Source organism: Nesoenas mayeri (genome assembly GCF_963082525.1).
Source record: "Nesoenas mayeri genome assembly, chromosome: 5".
Taxonomy (NCBI): Eukaryota; Metazoa; Chordata; class Aves; order Columbiformes; family Columbidae; genus Nesoenas; species Nesoenas mayeri.
Genome location: NC_137548.1, coordinates 51990486 through 52009388, shown reverse-complemented (window position 1 = coordinate 52009388; position 18903 = coordinate 51990486). Strand labels below are relative to the sequence as shown.

Sequence of the window (18903 nt, the reverse complement as noted above, 5' to 3'; positions counted from 1 at the left end):
AATTTAATCAGCGTCACTCTTCCCACATGTACACAGCTTTCTGGATCAGGCCAGGGGCTCCCAATGGAGACACCAACATGGGGGAACTGTTGCAGTCATTGAATTGTGGGGCTGTCAGCAGGGGTGTCAGTCTCCACACCCATTGCTTCCGAGAGACTGGGTCTGGTGCTGGAGTGAGCTACTTGTACAAGTCAGCTCTGTCCTAGCTCTTGGTTGGGATAGAGAGATTTGGGGGCAGGCAGCACAGGGACTAGCATTGCTGTGGGTTCTTAGTCACATGGCAGCTTGAAGCAATATTCAGCAGGACTTGGTGTTTCGAAGCTGTGATGAGTGAAACAAAGTGAGGAAATGGCAAAAATTTTACTTTGCCAGGTTTCTGTACGGAGCAATGGGGAATTAGGAAAGATCTTTACAAACTCCCAAGAATTGTATCTCAATAGTATTCTCTGTCCATTCTTCATTTTAGCCATAAGCCTTCTTAATTCAAGAAAAGAGAACAAGGTCCAGGGAATGCTCCAACCCTTCCTACTTTTCCAAGACTCTGACACACTGCAATTTATGTTCAGAGCAACCTGGGCACTGCAATGACTTGCCAAGATGGAGAACTGAGGCAGAGAAATGTAATGCATCTTGTCCAAGACCACCCTGAATACCTTCAGTAGAGACAGAAATCAAGCTCAGATCAGCTGGGTCTCAGCCCTGAGGTTTAACTTGACTCACTCTTCTTGCCTAGTGACAATTCAGGATGGATTGGACAGTATCTACCACTCTGAAACACTGCAAGGCAGCATGCTGGGAAGAATCGCTGTGAAAAGAGACAGGGAAAGTCTCTGCATACCATTGCCTGGCTGGGTAAAGACAAGGAAGAGCCGAAGACATCTGAAATAACATAAGCAGCATCCTATCACATCTTCTGCTTCCTCCCCTGTCTGCTGTTTGCTCACAAACCTCCCCTGCTCCTGGAGGAATGCAGAGACTTACTGTGTTACTTTGGCATTTTGAGGACCATCTCTTCATGAGACTGTCTTGCTGTGCAATTTCTACAATAAGCAGAATTATTCCTGCAGACCCTACAAACAGCTCCCTTATAGTTTAACACTACGGCTTATTCCCCTGTGTTGTGTATACACAGCATTTGCATAAAATACGTTTCTAGTAATGGGAATTCATTACAATCAAGGCCCAATGTGCAGTCTGTCAGTGACAAATTATGTCAATGAAACAGAAGGTTCATCCTTACCTTCTTCTCTTACATAAACACGAATAGATTGAACTATTATTTTTTTGTCCGGGTGGCTACCAGTACGACAGAAAAGCATGCACATCTAAGTAGTAGCTCCCAGAAAGCACAGACTTTGAGGTATGCAATAACAGCATATGTCAGGCTACATATTTACGTTCATGAGGCCAGTCAAGGCTCTGTGGTGACCTAAAGCTTACCCAAACTTTGGACTAAATTTAGCAGTTCACTTGTGAGAGCAAAGAACTTTTGACCACACTCTAACTGCTCTGCTGGACTGACAAAGTTAGCTGCATCACACGGCTCAACTTCATCTGATCCTCCCACTCTGACTGACAGAAATACCTGGAGACTCCTTGCCTGACTGTCAGTGGAAATGTTACAGTTTCATCTCATTATCAGTGTTCACAGCACAGATAAAACCATTCTGGAAATTAACTTCTGGGTGCATGGAGGAGCATCTCATTAAAGCTCAGTATCTCAGCCATGACTCACTCTATTTTCTTCCTTTTTATGCTGGCTGAAAGTACCAACTACAAGGGTAGGTAAAACTGTTGACTTGAAAAGCTCTAAGGTTGGTTATGGTGTGTGCTCTGAGGAAAAGGGAGTCATAACTGGATTGCCTTTCTCTGTGAACAGTGTGGCGTAATGTTATATATTCCTTCCTTCCTCCTTTCACCCTCCAAACCAGAGAGATCACAAGACACCAGTACCAGCCATGCTGGGCTCCATGCCAGGAGAATTAATGAAGTGGTGTAATAGCTCACACGGAGGCCTAGTGATTGGCACCACACTTAAAATGCATCCGCAAGGCAGGAGATCATAGTGTTGCTGCTGTGTTCTGTTTATTACAGGCATGTCTCTTCCGTTCCATTGATTTCTTTATTAGTGTGTTTTAAGGCCACAATATGGGGGCTGGCTCTGCTTGAAGCATGAAGGTTTGAATTCCAGCACAACTTATGGAAAGCAAGTCTGTCTTTGAGACTCTAGACCTGGATGATAGAGCCCAGAGCTAACAAGAACAGAACCCTACTGAGAGGTTCCCGAGGAGTTTGAAAAATCCTATGGGGCAATGTGGGACTGGGTTGTTTTTTATACTTCCTCTGTTTTTTTTCAGGGACAGGAGGGGATAAATTTTATCTTAAAGAGTCTAGAGGCTTTATGGTAACTGCAGGGAGGACTTCATTTCCTAATCTAGAGGGGAGGTTTGCCAGCAGCTGCAAGCAATAGATATGTAGACTCATAGCTCCTTGCTTTTCATCTGTGCTATTAAGAGGTCAAATCTTGACTTGACATGGACAGGAAGGAACGGGTAGGTCTCAGTGAACTCATCAACCAGCATTCAATCATGCCCTGAACTTCAAATAATTTTGCTATCCATTATTCCTGACTTGGAAAGCAGAGCTGTACAGCTCAGTACTGACAGGCAGTGGCTGGGTTGTACGGGGAACCACAATGGTTCCATACCTACCCTGAATTGCCTTGGCTCAGAGCACAGACTGAATAAACATGGACTATAACCAGCTGAGCATGGGACTGGGCTGGAGTCATCATATTCACACAACCAAAGGCCAGGAAGAGCAGGTCTGTACATGAGGAGCTGGAAATCTGCTGGTACTGACTGCAACTGCAGTTGCTGAGCTCGCTGTTATAACAGATTCAGACACAACTAAAAGCTGGCGTAGCGGTGCCAGGTTGCAGCAGCTCAGTGCAGCTGCTGCCCTTGCCACAGCTCACTGCGGCAGCCCCTGCACAGCCAACACCGCATCGAGCCATAGCTATGGGGGGGAGCGGGGAGGCACAGTCCAGGGGTGGCCTGAAGGGTGACGGTGATGAGAGGGCATTGCCCCTGGAGAGCACGTTCTGTCCCTGGCCAGGCACCTGGGCTTTGCTCAGCTGTTGGCCTTATTTCTGTCTCCCCTGGATTTTCTAGGAAGTCCTTGCTGGCAACTAGATTGTCACAGAATTGGTTTTAGATTGCCCCTTCGATATTCCTCCAGTCTCTTTGTATCTGCATTCATGTCCTGCTTCTAATTGCAAAGGACCCTGCTGACTCCCTGTCATTTCTGCATGTAAGCCGAAACGAAACATCGTGGAGCATGAACAGGAAGAGCTGCAAGCAGGCAGCCTAATCAGGACATGCAAATGCCCTTTCAGAACTCCTAGATTTGGGGTTTTTTTTCACTCCTTAATATTTTTATAGCCTATTCATAAAACAGCCAATACCACTGCTTTCAGTTCCCAAAAACTATATGGCCAGTACATATGCAGATGCATCCAAACCTGAAAGCATTGATTTTTATATCCACATGCGACACCTACAGAGGCCTGCTTTTCACTGTGAAGCACTTAAAAAAACTTAGTTTAGCTATCTTATACACTACTTGCATCGTATCAATTTATTTTCTTGCTGGGAAATAACAATGCACGGTGTAAGTCAGCAGGTCTTTATTGAAACTCTTACTATTGACAACTTTTATGTCTGGAATCTATCATTGATTTTTGCAATATGTTCTGAGACACTCACCCGCAACTGGTTTCTAACAAGCTGTCCCCAACCTGCAGCGATGCCATCCCGAAGTCTGCTATCCGAATGTTGTTCTTTTCATCCAGCAGTAGGTTTTCTGGTTTTAAGTCCCTGTGGCTGTAAAGAGAAGATCAAAATGTGAGTTAAATTATCCACGACAGCTTTTCCACTCCAAAACTTGTACTTTATCCAGCATATCCTGCAACCTATTATATATTAATCGATGTTAGGGGTTTTTTTGTGTGTCCCAGGCAGGAGAACACACATATCCCAGCCCCACTATTTGCACTACTCCTGACTGTATCCCAAATGCTCACTCCTGATGAATGCAAGGCTGGAGCCTGAAGTGCCCTAACTGGAAATGAACATCTTCAACTTCCAGTGATACCACCACAATCTGAGGGAATGACTGAGGGAAATAGGTCAGGGGAGAATTTCAGCTTGGATTCAGGGCTGATATACTCCAACATATGCCAGCTCCTTAGGGTAGGAGGCAACACCATCAGTATATTCCGTCAACAACAGGAAACAAAATGAGTAGTATCTAAAGAATAAAACATCCTCGGTGTAAATGCTACTGCAAAAAGCCCCTATTAGGAGTTGTTTACATAGTCATATAGCTTTGAAATAATTTTGGGTAATTAGCTCTGATGGAGAAATCCCTTCAGCCCAGCACTGCTAATAACTGAGGGTGCCAGCAGCAGGAAGGAAGATAGAGAATTCTCTCCTTTCCATCAAAATTCAATTTTCTTATTATTTGACAACATGGAAGAGTCAGGCAGCCATGATCTTCAAGATGGAAACTCCCACTTTAAATCAAATGTCTAATACATTGACTAATTTGCTAATCTCCGTTACCCTCAGCGAACACCACTGTGCACCTGTGTCTGCTTCTTAGTATTCAAGTCCTTTTGTACAAGTATTACATTTACTTGATTTTATACCCAAAGACAAAAATCTTGCACAAAATTTGTGACAACTTTGCTTTTCTTTCTTTTTATTTGCAACTCTTGAAGAGTCACAGAGATGAGAAGCACTTTAGGCAGACTAAAGAAGCAGCTCTTTTATTGTTTTTGCTTATGAGTAGGCAAAATGAGTCTTCGATGTCTTGCTAACAAAAGCTCCAAATAGAAGTACTTAAACCTTGCAGGCAAAACGACCAGCTTCGGTGGCCACTCAGAGCACAAACCCATTGGAAATGGCAAGCTGGTAACATGTGTGAGTGTCAGGCAAAAAACATCCTTTCACAACAATGGTTCACTGAAACCAGTTACCCTGACCAGAAACCGAACTCCACAAAAGAACCAGTGTCAGGATAGCCTAGCCCAGTGACACCCATAATGGAAGGCAGCTTTATCTCCATGCCATTCCCTCTTCACTTCTCAGAACATTTCTCTAGCACACTTCATACAAGTGTAATTCTATCTCTATACCATTCTAGAGGAGGTCAGTCTCTACCCTCTCAAAGAAACATGAGAGGCATGATAATGTCTTGGAAATTATCTCCTCTAATCTGAAGAGAAGTCTGGGATGATCAGTTAGAGACAATTTGTAAATAATGCAGATGAATTCTATGTAAAACCAGAGCACACTGTAATAGGACACCTGGAAAGTGTAACAGATACTTGCAAAGGAGACTTTCAGCAAAATAGCACACATTCAAAGCAGGTACTGGTCATGTCCCTTATCACTGAGTCCTACAATTCCTTTCCCCTCACTTTTTAAAAAGCATAAAATTTGGTCTCCAATCTTGAATAAAGATGATGAACTCTGTGTGTTAAAGTGGCCTTGTTAACCATAGGCAAACAATCCAGTAGATAAAAGAGCAGCATGATTCAGAATACGTACATATTGTCATCTGACAAAGCCAAAGGTGCTTTATCAAATCTACCTTTCTCATAGAAATCAAAATTTTGAGGTAACTGGAGACAGAAGACTTATTAGCCATACAATAACTATGAAGATAGTAATAGCTACTTGACAGAAAAGCAGGAGATGAGTGACAAAGAAACATCCTAGAGGCAGTGAATGACCGGTTAATGGCCATGAAAAGAGTCCCTGAATGCAATCACCAAGGACAGCAGTCCTTGACAAAGGCAAGATTGTCAACATGTGCCAAATCCGAACATCCTCCAGCCCCAGCAGTAAAACGGAGTGAAGAGCCCACAGTCCTAACACAAGCTAGGGTAGCTAGACACTAATGAGACAGTAGTGTGTGATTTAATCTTTCCTCCAGCAGACATCCTGGACAGTTCTCATCTTGCAACTGGTTTCATTAACGGGGTGCTGGGAAGACCTCATCCACCTGGGGAGATGCGCTGAAGTTCTCCTGTCTGAAGACTAGGGCTCAGTGGCAAGTAACAGCTGCCTGTGAAGTGAACAGTGCTTGTTTGATGCTGTGAAACCAGAAACCTACCCACAGCTACGGCTGAGTGCATGTCCTTCTACTGCGTGTAGTTTTTCAGCGGTTATGGTTGTTTTTCAGCCTGGGTGACTGCTTCTAGCTGACTGCTGAACAGATACATGGTGTAGAAGCTGAGGGTGGTGCTGCCTGCACCTGTTGTGCTGTTTGTGCACTGGCTGATATTATTCATACATGTTCAGTCTATACCAGGCATACTGCTGACATGTGTCTTTTGTACCTAAAACCTGAAATTCTTTGCTTATCCTAAAATTGTGTACTTTTTTGAGAGAGAAGAAAACTCGAAGGAATGTTCAAGGCATAGCATGACCTAAGCACAGGATGTCCACAAGGGTTTATCCAGCCTGGATGCTGGAGAATGAAAATGAGTACAGTATTTACTGGTGGAAAGAAGTCTCTTTCTACCCATTTCATTCTGCCTTTCCATCAGGTGGACTCCACAACACAGACAGTTTTAGGCCTGGAATTTTAGCAGGATCAAGTGGGAAAATGAGTTTCTCATAAGGTGGGAAATATAATCAGGTTTTTTGTAGAGAGCCACTGCAAGAGAGAGAGGAAAAAGGGGGTGCAATCATCCACATTCCAAATGTGGAGCACTGTGCTGTGCAATGCTGTTCCATGAATGATCAGCCTACATGGGCTGCTGTAGGTCTTTAGGCAGAGGTCCTGATCCACCTCCCAGAGAGCATTTTGAAAGCCTTAAGTTGAGATCTGGGGATTCACAGGACTGGGACAGTATGTGTGAAAGGAAATCTGGATTGGCAACAGACCTTGAAGTTTTTCTTTCTTTTTTGCCCTCCAGATGCTCACTAAAATAAACCAAGAGAAAGTATCAGCTCTTCACTATAGCCCACTGAGGAGAGTGTGGACTCTGTTGAGAACTGTTAATTTTATTGCTACCTGGGTCCTAAAATACAAGAACTGTCATACGGAAGTTTTGCATCTCTCTGACCCTTCTCCATCCCTCTTTCAAAATGGCCCTAGTGCCCAGTATGGATGGCTAGCACAGGAATTTCATGGCAGAGCCTGGGTATTTTCTTTGTACTGTAGCAGCATTCCTTTCAGATACCCGGGTGCCAGTGGGATTGGGCAGTGCTTGCACATTCAAACACAAGAGAATTTTATGCCCCAATGAAAATTTTACTCTAGCTGGAATTTTCCTCTGCTATCCATCTTTGGACCACTTCTGGGGACAGAAGTCATGCCAAGAATCTGCACCAGAGTGGCGGAACCAGCACCACTGCCACTGGGAATGAGCCTTCCTCTCTGCATTTGCATTTCCCATCTTTGTATTGCCAGCTTTTCAAATGCCAGAGGGAAGGGAGAGGAACATATGGGAATAGGGAAGGCCTGTTATAATTTACCTAAGAGCCCAGCAGCCCGGACAGCCTCATGCATTCATATTTGGAAAGAAGTCTCTTGTGCCAAAATGAAACAAAACAAAATGAAAATCCCACTGTATGTGGTAATTACTTGGCATTAATGGAACATTGCAGAGTAAATGCATTTAATTTGGTCTCATTCCAGCTGATCTCTCTAACTCTCCGTGTCTTATATGACCACATCAACTCCTCTCTCTGCAGGTGAACAGAGGACTCGTTACCCTTTTGTTGTTCTAAAGGCTTTAAAGCTGTAGGGGCTTTATCACGTGGGTGGAAAATCAGAAGAGAAGCAAGCAGCTTCTTTAGTGACAAACACAGCAAACTCTCCATATGCTGAGAAAGAATATGAAATGCAGCACTGCAGAAGAAGTCAGTGCAAGCCTCATTCAGAGTGGCCACAGGCTGCCCAGAGCTCCTCAGCCAAGAGAACGGAACAAGAAGTTAGTTCCAGGAGCCTGCACTGGCATGTTTTTGAAGGGAGAGCGTGTGAGTGAAAGGGAGCCATTAAACAAGCCATGACAGTGGAAGCACACATTGTCAGACTCTCCACAGCATCCCTCTATTACAGATTACAACAAAGGCTTTACAATTCCCTTGCAGCACAAAATGGGTCCAGAGAGAGGTCCTATGGAAATGGGCACAGATGTTGGAGGTGGTGCATAGAAGATGAAAGGCACACATATAGATTAACATGTTCCAGTTTCCCACTTACACATGTGCCACGCTTTCTGCTTGCTCGCAGTGATGCTATTCAGACAGCTCCTCTAGCTCCCTCCGTTGCCTTTCTAGTCCATCCTCCTACTCTGGGAATATCCCTGTATCTGTACTGCAGGCAATTGCAGCAAACATAAAAAAAGAAGTAAAACATTCTCTCCCTGTCACCCAAGGTTAGCAGAAGATTTTTGGTGTAGTGACAGACTCCAGATCTTGGATTCAAAGGAGCTATGTCAGCAGGCACGACATGATGAACTATCCCATTATTTTAAAGTGATTTTTGAGCTGAAACGTTCATATCAGTTTCTATGACAACTCATTGTAGGTCACAGATTTCTAACCCAAGAAACCTCCTAATTGCAGTAGTTGCAGGTCATTTGTACTAATCAAATTGTTGGCTACTTTGCAAATGCTTTTCTTACTGACCCCAAACTCCCAGAAGGGCCAGACCACAGAATAATTGTTCTTCAGTGTGCCTCTTAAAAGTGCCTGATGTGATGCAAATAATTCATCAGTAATAATTGATAGTATGAGAAGCAATATTTTTAATTTTCTTGAGCAGAAAAAGCTTTTCATCTTATTTTCTCTTGCTTCTGCAGATCAGATCTGAATGTGTAACTTGAGTCTACCTACAGAAGAACCTTTGTTTAAAGTCATTGTGGCTATGCTCAAATTTAGCAAATTTTCACAGAAATGTGCAGAACAAGTAAATATAATTATAGCAAGGAAAAAGGAAAACATCTATAAACATATCAGGAAACCTGGAAAAGAGATTGCATGCATAAAACCTTGCTTGCTTTTTAACAATTATTTCCACTGATTTATTAAAATATATTGCTCTCCCTTACCAACATTGCCTCAAAAAATAGTCACGTATTTCAAAGACAGAACAGACTGTCAGTTTTGATCACCACTGCTGTACTTGCCAGAGAATGTTACCTGGTTATGCTTACAATAAGACTATGCCATTTTTGAGTTTCCAGTGGCTTGTATAAAGAAGTAAACTTACAAAAATACATGTTGTCTGACTTTATCTGAGCTGTTAACTTTATCTTTGGCACTGCAGCCACCGTACCTGACGGGTTTTCTCCAGTTCCCTGTACAATGGAAATCTGAAAATCCCTCACTGTTTTGGAGTGAGTCTCAGTCACAGATCTGAATCTCCTGGATTCAGGCAATGATGGGTGAATCTCAGCTCTCGACAGGGCAAAAAAGTACATTCCTCACTTCTAATGGTCTGAAAGAAAACTTGATAACCTAGAGACACAAGGACCAAAAAAAATAAAAAAAACCACCAGAAACCAATCTTATGAAATTTCACAATTTCTAGACCAGTTTCACATTTGGAGGGCTTCAGTTATCATTTCATACTGTCCAGTTGCTGCAATCTTAAGTGTTTCACAGACCATCCTTGCAGAAGACTATAGCATGCTCCTTATAAATGAAGCAAGGCAGAGTAGCAGTCACTAGGAGGGTAGCACTATCTGACAGAACATGGCAACCTGGCATTCTTCAGCTCTCTCTGTTTCTTGAAGACATCCCAGGTTTTCCCCTAAAAGCATGCTTCCTTTACTGACAGTGCTCTGCAGCTCCTGTCTGCAGGAATATACCAGAGATTTTGGCACAACCGCTGTGAAATCTCGAAGCATTATTTTATAAGGAGTCTTCCTCCCCCCGCACTAACGGGAAGAACACAAGGCAAAGTCAAACAAAGCTCTTATTCATTGCCTCAGCCCTCTAAGTCACACACTCCCATGCCTACGCATGCACACACAGACACACTTCAGCAAGAGCCTTGTGCGTACACAAGCAGGCACAGCCCCAGGCAATGAAAGGAGAAAGAGCCCTCATAATTGTCATTTATCAATATTCATAAGGAACCTGCCTTAGCCCCCTCTTGTGCATACTTGGGAAAAAAAATACAAAATGAAATCCAACCAAAATAAAAATAAAATGAAATAATCATCTTGCTGCTCATTACCGCAGGGGATTTCCTCTCAATGTCACCACTGCCCTGTGCAGTAATTGGCATTATCTGTTATCTCTGAAGCCATAATAAGGTTTGCCACGGGGCATTTTCTGTAATCATATTTTTATTTGTCAGCTTGTGAGATACAAACACCAAATATGAGCTTGACCAAAGCAAAACCCCAACACAGATAAAATACGCACGTCGCCAATCCCGGCCCTTGCCGGTGATGTCATGCCCAGCCAATGAGGCGCCCGCCAGCTCCCCACCCGCTACCACCCCCAGTGCACTGCAGCATCCCCTCGCTCCACAGAAAAGAGGCTCTTCCTAAGGAAAGCAAGGATTTGCAACCTACCCCTATACGTGCTCCTACATTGTTTCCAACAGAAAATACAGCCGGCACTGAAATGGCTGAGAGCTCTCCTACAGTATAGAGGCAGGATATTAGAAAGGGGCTATTGATTTGGGGCACGCAGCTGCGACATCTTAAAGGCCCTGAACTTAGGAGAGCAGACAACCAGCATTTGGTGAATGGCAGCTTAGGAAAAAAAACAAAACCAAACAGTTATGTCCAAATAAAGCTTTCTTACACTGATGTCCAAGGAAGCCTGGGCTCCTCTGCCATTTCTTGCACCACTGCTGAGCGAGTCCGCTCTGGGCACTGCAGCAGGGTGCAAAGCCCTGGGAGCTGGCACAGAGGAAGAGCTGGAAGCAGAAGCAATAGCGCTGCATCACTGAGCTAACCGCGCCGCTTGCTAGCTCAGGCAGAGCCGCAAGGTAACACAGATACACTGTTTGCAGGTTCCCACGCAGTACCTCTGCACAGTGCTGTCTGTTCACACCCATGGTTGCCCGTGGGTCCCTCACACAGCGCTCTGCTATGTATACAGAAAAGTCCTTAGACAGCCCTACAGTGGGTTACCTATAAAATTTCCCCATACCACAAAACCCCATACATGATTGCACCTCAAGAGTAAGTTACATCAAATCTTCCCCCACTGTTTCCATTAAATAAAAACAAAAAAAGAAAGCTCATACTTTCTTAAAACAACATATAGACTCAAGCTCCAAGCCTATTCTGATTCCTTGTCTGAGCTGCTTGTTTGAAAACAACTCTCGGACACAGGTGATCTCTCCACAAAGCAGCAGCAGAAGCCTTTTACTGACGTGAGGATTGGGGAATCCTCCTTGCAGATTCTTTGATCTGGGAATCCTCGTGCATCAATACATTTTGAGCAATGAAAGCTGAATGTAGTTACATACTGCTGTGAAAGTACGCCACAGATATTTTAGTGTCTTGGGAGGTTCAGGAAGAAGATGAGACAATGATACGGGGCTTGAGACACCAAGCTATCAATCTATTCTGCCAGTTGGTTAGAGGCACCCACATTTAGTTATTAACCAAAATAGAAGCCTTCATTTTTCAATATGGTCATAACTGGATAACCTGGCTGATGAGATGATTTGTCATTTCACTGCCCCATGACAGGACAAGGTCAGGCTTCATTGCTTAGGAAAGCACATTAACTTTTATACTCACATACACACACACATACATTTAGGTATGCTCTGATTTTCAAAAAGGTTTTAATGATAACTGTTCGGAATACAACACAGAATCTAATATAACACAGACCATACAATCTCAGACCTGGAGGGAAGGGGAGCTTATGATTTACTGCTAACTTATTCAGCTCTAGATGCTACTTGAGTGGGAGTTGGCAAGGAGATAGGGGATTTACTTCTAAACAAGACTACTGCCCACAGTCCAATATGTTTAACAGAGGAAAATGGATTCCTCAAGAGAGACATGCATTCTGCCTTGGAATTTCCACACACTGTTAAAACTGCAGAGGTTCTTGTCCATCTGACAGGCTCACCATGATCCTCACTCAGTTTATTAAAGTTTGCCATATCAAGAGGACCAGTATGTATGTGTATATATGCATGCTTTCATAGAAACTGCTATCCCAATGGAGATCCATAATTTTCTGGAATATTCATTTGGAAGAGTAAATAATTTCTCTTCAGTTGTACTTAAACATTTTTGAGTCTTCCTGGACTGGGTCTGTAAGTGTTAAGCCAAGCAGGGAACAGAAGTGTGTATGTATGCAATCCACTGGTGATTACGCTGCCCAGTGTACTTAAAAAATAACAGCTGTATGACCTTACCAAGGATTATGCTCGTTATAAGAAAGTCATGATCACTCAACCCAGTCGATTAGCAAGCAGGAAAATTGTGGAATTTGCAGAATAAAACTTGTCAGAGGTCTTTGCCAAGAGAAAAAGCTTAGATCCTCTAGTTAGGGTACATGAGCTGCTCTCAGTTCCTCTGGGAATTTCTCTGACTCTTGTAACCCTGCCTGTGCCAGGTAGGCATCGACCTCAGAGGGCCTTCTCACCCAGATCTACCACCTTTGAACTGCCTCTTCTGCTGACAGTATACTCACCTTATTATACCCTCAAGAACAGCTCTTATTTCCCTTTCCATTTATTAGAAATAGGCTATCTTTCAGATTAATAGTTCCTGTTGAAACGAGTCAGAGATACAGAGGGTGGGAGTCTAAGAGCAAACTAAATATTTAGGCATTCATTTTTGCTGTGGATGTCTGATTTGTGAATTCTCAGTACAAAACGGTACAGAAAATCACCGTATGGTTACTCAGAAGTAACCACACAGTGATTACGCAAATCCAGCTAGTGCAGAATCTATCAGTGGCCCCCAGCCTCCTGAAGGTGGGCATCTACAGCTGTCTGTGGCTACAGAGAAGCAGCCACGCAGACATAATGTATATGGTCTCCCCCGGCCAACCTGTGAGGAGTTGCGTTTCTGAGAAATAAGCAGGCAGTTATGGGTCAGCAGCTATACAGAAACTCTGTACTCAGATTGATTATAACAACTTGATTTCAGTATAATTGAATTACCTAAACTTGCTGAAGGTGAAGGAGAAACAGGTCCAATTTAAAACACCACCTGAAAGCACAGGTTAAACCACACTTGATGGTTAAATCATATGATGGACTTAGTGAGTATCAACAACAGTCAGATCAAGGAAATTCTTCCCTACTGGAAAAGAAATTAAAAGCAACAGTGACTCAAATGCCTAGAAGGGATTCAGTGAAGGTTGCCAAAAGCCAGTAGGCTTCCAAAAACTGAAGGAATACATAAAATTACTTTGCTGTATTCATAATTGTCCCAAGCTTCTTCAGGAACTCATTTTCATAAAATCACAGAATCACAGAATGGTTTGGGTTGGAAGAGACCTTAAAGATCACCTAGTTCCAACCCCCGCGACACCAACAGGGACACATTCCACTAGACTAGGTTGCTCAAAACCCCACCCCATCTGGTCTTGAACAATTCCAGGGATGTGGCATCCACAGCTTCTCTAGGCAGCCTGTTCCAGTGTCTCACCACCCTCATGGTGAAGAATTTCTTCCTTATATCTAGTTTCAATTTACCCTTTGCCTTGTCCCATCACTACATGCCCTTGTAAAAAGTTCCTCTCCAGCTTTCTTGTAGGTTCCCTTGAGGGAACTGGCAGCTGCTATAATGTTTCCCTGGAGCCTTCTCTTCTCCAGGTTGAACAACCCCAAGTCTTTCAGCCTGCCTGCATAGGAGAGCTCTTCCAGCGTCTGGACTTGCTCCAACAGGTCTATGTCCCTCTTATGCTGGAGGCTCCAGAGTTGGACACAGTACTCGAGGTTGGGTCTCATGAAAGTGAAGTATAAGGGGTGAAACACCTCCCTCAACCTGCCGTCCATGCTTCTTTTAATGCAGCCCAGGATACAGTTGGCTTTCCGGGCTGTCAGCACAAATTGCTGGGTCATGTCGAGTTTCTGATCTTATTTTGATATACTGTATTCTCGGTTATTAGCAAGCGGCCCAACAACGATGGAAATTAAACTGCTTTTCCTTGGTGATTTTGGTTTTCCTGGTTAAAGCATTCCCTGTGAATGAATTTTCCTCCAGTGAGAAAAGGACACTCTTCTCCATGATGAGTCTGTATCTGTGAATGGTGCACTGCCTCACAGACAGCCAAGAATTAAAAATCACATCAGCACTTTACACAATGCTTTTAGAGATTTACACCACCAGCTACTTAATAGTAAGTAAAAGTATCAGGAAATAAGATCCCTTTATTCTGTGCCTTTATGTAACAAGTAATTCCTGTTGGAAACGGCTGTACTCACCATATTGAATGACTATGGCAGAAGTCTAAAGCAGAGATGATTTGTCGGAAGAACTTCCTGGCTTCTTTTGGTGTCAATCTTCCCTTTTTTACAAGATAGTCGAAGAGCTCCCCACCTGACACATGTTCTAGCACCAAATACCTAGAAAATAACAAAGCCAGGATTTTGTAAGCACATTGTTGTAACAACTCCCTCACACACTCAGTTACAAACAAACACCTCTATTTACATGTGGTCAAGGAGAACACTTCTGGAAAGAGCAGGGGAAGAGAATCAGGAGTGCTTAATATTTTTAACAAGGGTTCTGCAAACTTAAGACATACCACTGTTGGATTCAGTGTTCAATGTAATAGTGAGAGATAATCTGGAAGCTAAAAATGACTCAAAAGACCAGGAGGGGAAGAAGAGAATAATCAGGTATAAATTCTGTGGAGTGAGACTGTGTACTAGGAAGCCTGAGGTCCCTTAAAACAGCTGTGGCAAAGCTGCACTCACAGACTGTTCTGCCTTGGACACTTGAAAACCAGACAGATGTCAACAAAGTAGAGGGAATTTAAAAAAAAAAAAAAGTTTAAATTACGAAAAAAAGATAAAAAGAATGACACATGTGCAGTTTATATAAGGGCTTCAGCTTTTGCTGCTGAACAGCAGTGATTTGCTGGAGTAGCTGCCCCTCCTTACAACTCACACATGAAAATGTGAAGGAAGGCAGCACAACAGGGACCTTGGAGTGAGAGAGGAAACCTCACATAGCGCCCCCAGCAGTCATAGAGAGGAGCATGAAATCTTCTGGAAAGACAGGACTTGCCATGGATGGACTGTCTTGTTCTTGTAAGTAGGACTAATAAAAGGCAGCCAAGCAGAGGAAAACTTAGTATAAATCTCTGGAAATGTTGCCTAATAGTGGGAATGAAATAGTTTCCCCAGGGAAGTGGCAGGAACACTGTAAATTGAACCATTTTAAAATAAACCAGATATAAAATGGACTAAGCAATAGACTTCTATTGGCAAGAGGACTGCCTGAAAACTCCATGGACTTTTCCCAACTCCTTTGTGATTTTGTGTTCTACTGTCTCCTTGTTTGCCCAACATATATTATTTTAATATAGAATGAATAAATTATGCAGTCAAGTTACTTATTCATAATCTGAAATGACAAGTATAAACAACAAATTACTAATACTTTTTACTGAAAAAACACTTTTGTTCTTTGGTTCTGTTAGCTGGTTTAAACTTTGGAAGAGAGGCAGAAACCTGTACTCCTCTCTTACTGCCTCCCCTCCTCTGAAGTGAGTTTCAGGGTTGCACAGCAAGGCATGTGCTCTGAAAGGTGGTTTCTGTAAAGCAACAATGCAAAGGTGAACAGGGCATTCAAACATTTGGCAGTTTGTTTGAGAGACATCACCAGAAAACTTGCAAGCAAGAATCTGATATTTTTCCAAATTTTGAGTGTATTTCCCTTTCCCCTCCTCCCAACAGTCCAGCAGACCAGGCTGAACAGTATGTGCCACAATCCCTATTTTTTAATGTTTGGCTTTACAGCAAGCTAATTTTATTAACAGTATTAATCCAACTCTTCAAATTTGAGTGGACAATTAAAATAATTAATCCAGGATACTGTCTCTTCTGTACCTCAAGCAGCATAAGCATGGAAGAAATTTCTAAATTTGAAATGGAAAGAAGACTATTACAAATCCAGGGGCTTAATTATTCCTGCTGTCAATGTTTCCAAAAAGATGGAAAAGTAGGAGTAAAGCTGTTCTGAGGAAAGTAAGACTGGCTTAATAATAATGGCATTAGCCTTGTAGTTGCAAAAGTGGGACCTGAGCTCCAGGTCCATCATCAGCTCCTGTGTGACTTCGACGTGTCTGCTCCCAGTCAGCACAAGGAGAAAGCCTTTCCCTTCTTACGGAAATGCAGCAGAGAACACAGCAAGAGATAGATGTTAATATTGTCTTGCCAGCTAAGTAAGTAGTACAAAAGCACAAAAAAGTGGATAACAACAATGAAATTCTATGTAACTACTCCTACATCTATACAGTCCTAAAATTACATTTGGCCCTTTGAAGGCAACTGCAAGGATGATGTGGCCCCTGGTGAAAATGAGTTTGACAGTCCTGCTTTAGGAAATTAAAGTGGTATTTTCTCCAATTCTTATAAAAACAGAAACAGATACAAGAAATAGGGTAATATTGACCTTTTCTTTTTCACTAAAATTAGTAAAAAAGAGAAAAATCTTAACTTGAAAATCACATTTGCAATATGTGGGTTACTTTCTGTCCAAGAAGAGATGAGCACTTACCAGGCTGTCCACTGACTTCACCTTCATAACACAAAGATTACCGCTTATCCACATTACATTTTTTGAGCAAGACATCAAACTGCTCAGAAGAAAGCTGATATGCAGTACCCATGGGCACTGCGGTGTCCACATTTTCAAATCCCAATCCTCACTGTCCAAGCCTTGACTAACAGACACTCTGGTAAGAGCGCTTGCTATGTAATTCATTCACTCTCTCATACCAGAGATAGATCTGCCTAACTATCCATTATGGCAGACCCAAGCCTGGCACAGAATCAATCCTAAAATTCTCCTTGACAGTTCCCTCTCACACTGTGCCCAGCAGAAACTGGATCTTGCCCCCAAAATTCAAACTGATAACTGCTATTTTTTTTTTTTTCCTGGGAGGCATTTTATGAAGATGATTGCAGTTACAGGCATACAGAACACCCTCCACACTGGTTTCAAATGCACAGTTTTGGAAAATTACAGACCCAGCATTTCTGTCACCCACAGCAGGAACTGCAAAGCAATTTATTTTCATCAACTTCATCTTATTAAAAACACTCAACAAAAATGCACTGACACATTTTATGAAAAATGAAACAAATTGAAAGACAGGGAGCATTTACAAGGTTATTCATTTTTGCTTGCCACCTAGAAGCACCAGATATAATAATGGAAATGAACAGGGGAGAACATTTGAAAAAGATTTGTGCCTATGACAAGTCAAGGGACACAGAGAAACACAGTGACAATGCACTCTGATCTGACAAGCCCCCAACGTGACCGGAGTGAGAAGGACGACAAACACGTTCCCCAGTGGTCAAGTAAAGAAATAAATGCTGCAGGGATCATTCCACAAGTGCTGTGTGGTTATATTTCAGCTAGGATTTCTGAGTTCAGATTTGCAGCTGATCACCCACCAACCTTATTCCCTCCAGTATGATGTGTTCTTTTTTAGGATAGCCCCCAACTAGGAGATTTTTTTATTAAACAAGGTCATAATTCAGAACCTGCCTCCATCTCTGTGCAAGCCAGAGTTTTGCTGGTGCATTACATGCCGCAGTAGTAGTACATGTGTTATTTCCAAACAGGCCAACAAGAGGGGTTTGAACATTTCCAAGTGTTGCACTGGTTCTATCACTGTATGGCTTATACAATCCTCACTTAATACCGTGTATCTGTATATATCTGTGTATGTGTGAGTGTGTTTGAGTGGCTCCATGAAAGAAGAGAATATGTACTCTGAAAAGTCAAAAAGAAAAAGCAAAGGAAAGAAAGAACATTATTCCAGAGGCTGGAAAATAAGGCATATAGAATCTGGCATAGAAGAGAATCCAGATCTCCTGAGTCCACACCAGTGTCTAAAATCCTTTATCAAAGTGCTATAGGATTGGAAGTACGCCAGTGCCAGCTCTTGAAGGAGCTAGGAGAAGGTAAATAACACATAGCCTGTAGGGGAGAAAACCACTACAAAGTATTTTCCTGACTTCCCTTTCCCTTTTATCTTTCTCAGATACAACGGGCTCTCATGTCATCATAGTACTACTTTTCCCATTTGTCCTAAGCAAGTGAGTGAATTCTAAAAATCCCAGAACAATAACCAGAACTAGCCTATTACATTTGCAGATGAAAAGTAACTTACCGGTGAATCAAGCTTTTTTAAAAAACTCCTGTCTACGTAAGATTGACAGCATCAGTCTTCCCACTGTAAAAATGTAGGAAACCCTGCTCTGTAATAGCTAGTGCAAGGAGGTTCAAGGAAAGGGAAGAATCAGCCTCCTGTAGTAATACATATATAGCTATATATGTATTACTATATTAAGAAAAAAGACTCTTAACACTTAACTCTCACAACTTGGATGCTCTGGACATGCACCAGCTCTTCTAATCCTTTCATGTCACATGAGAGAAGCATTACCAGTATTAACCTCCTGTTCTTTACTGATAGGGAACTGCATACCAAAGTGACTTGCCCAGGGTGACAGTGACCCAGTATCAGACCTGGGATTAACACCTGTGGTCCCTTATGCCTTCCAGTCCATGCTGTCCCCATCACCAATTTCCTCTCTGCTTGCGAGGGCACTGGAAAAGCAAGAAAACATCCAGCTTCTGACACTCAATATGAAGCCAAGTGCACGTGGTGTGACAAACAAACTCTTGATTACTTG

General features: G+C 42.6%; 1 protein-coding gene across 2 annotated transcripts in view; it reads right to left on the bottom strand.

Moving 5' to 3' along the window:
- BRSK2 (BR serine/threonine kinase 2) overlaps positions 1–18903 on the bottom strand; it is a 313267-nt gene that overhangs the window by 77218 nt on the left and 217146 nt on the right. For both annotated transcript variants that reach the window (XM_080346138.1, XM_080346139.1), the window contains exons 4-5: positions 14449–14589; positions 3768–3884 (exon numbers count right to left, since the gene is read on the bottom strand). In XM_080346138.1, the coding sequence (XP_080202264.1) occupies positions 3768–3884; positions 14449–14589 (258 nt within the window). The remainder of the gene's footprint in view (positions 1–3767; positions 3885–14448; positions 14590–18903) is intronic.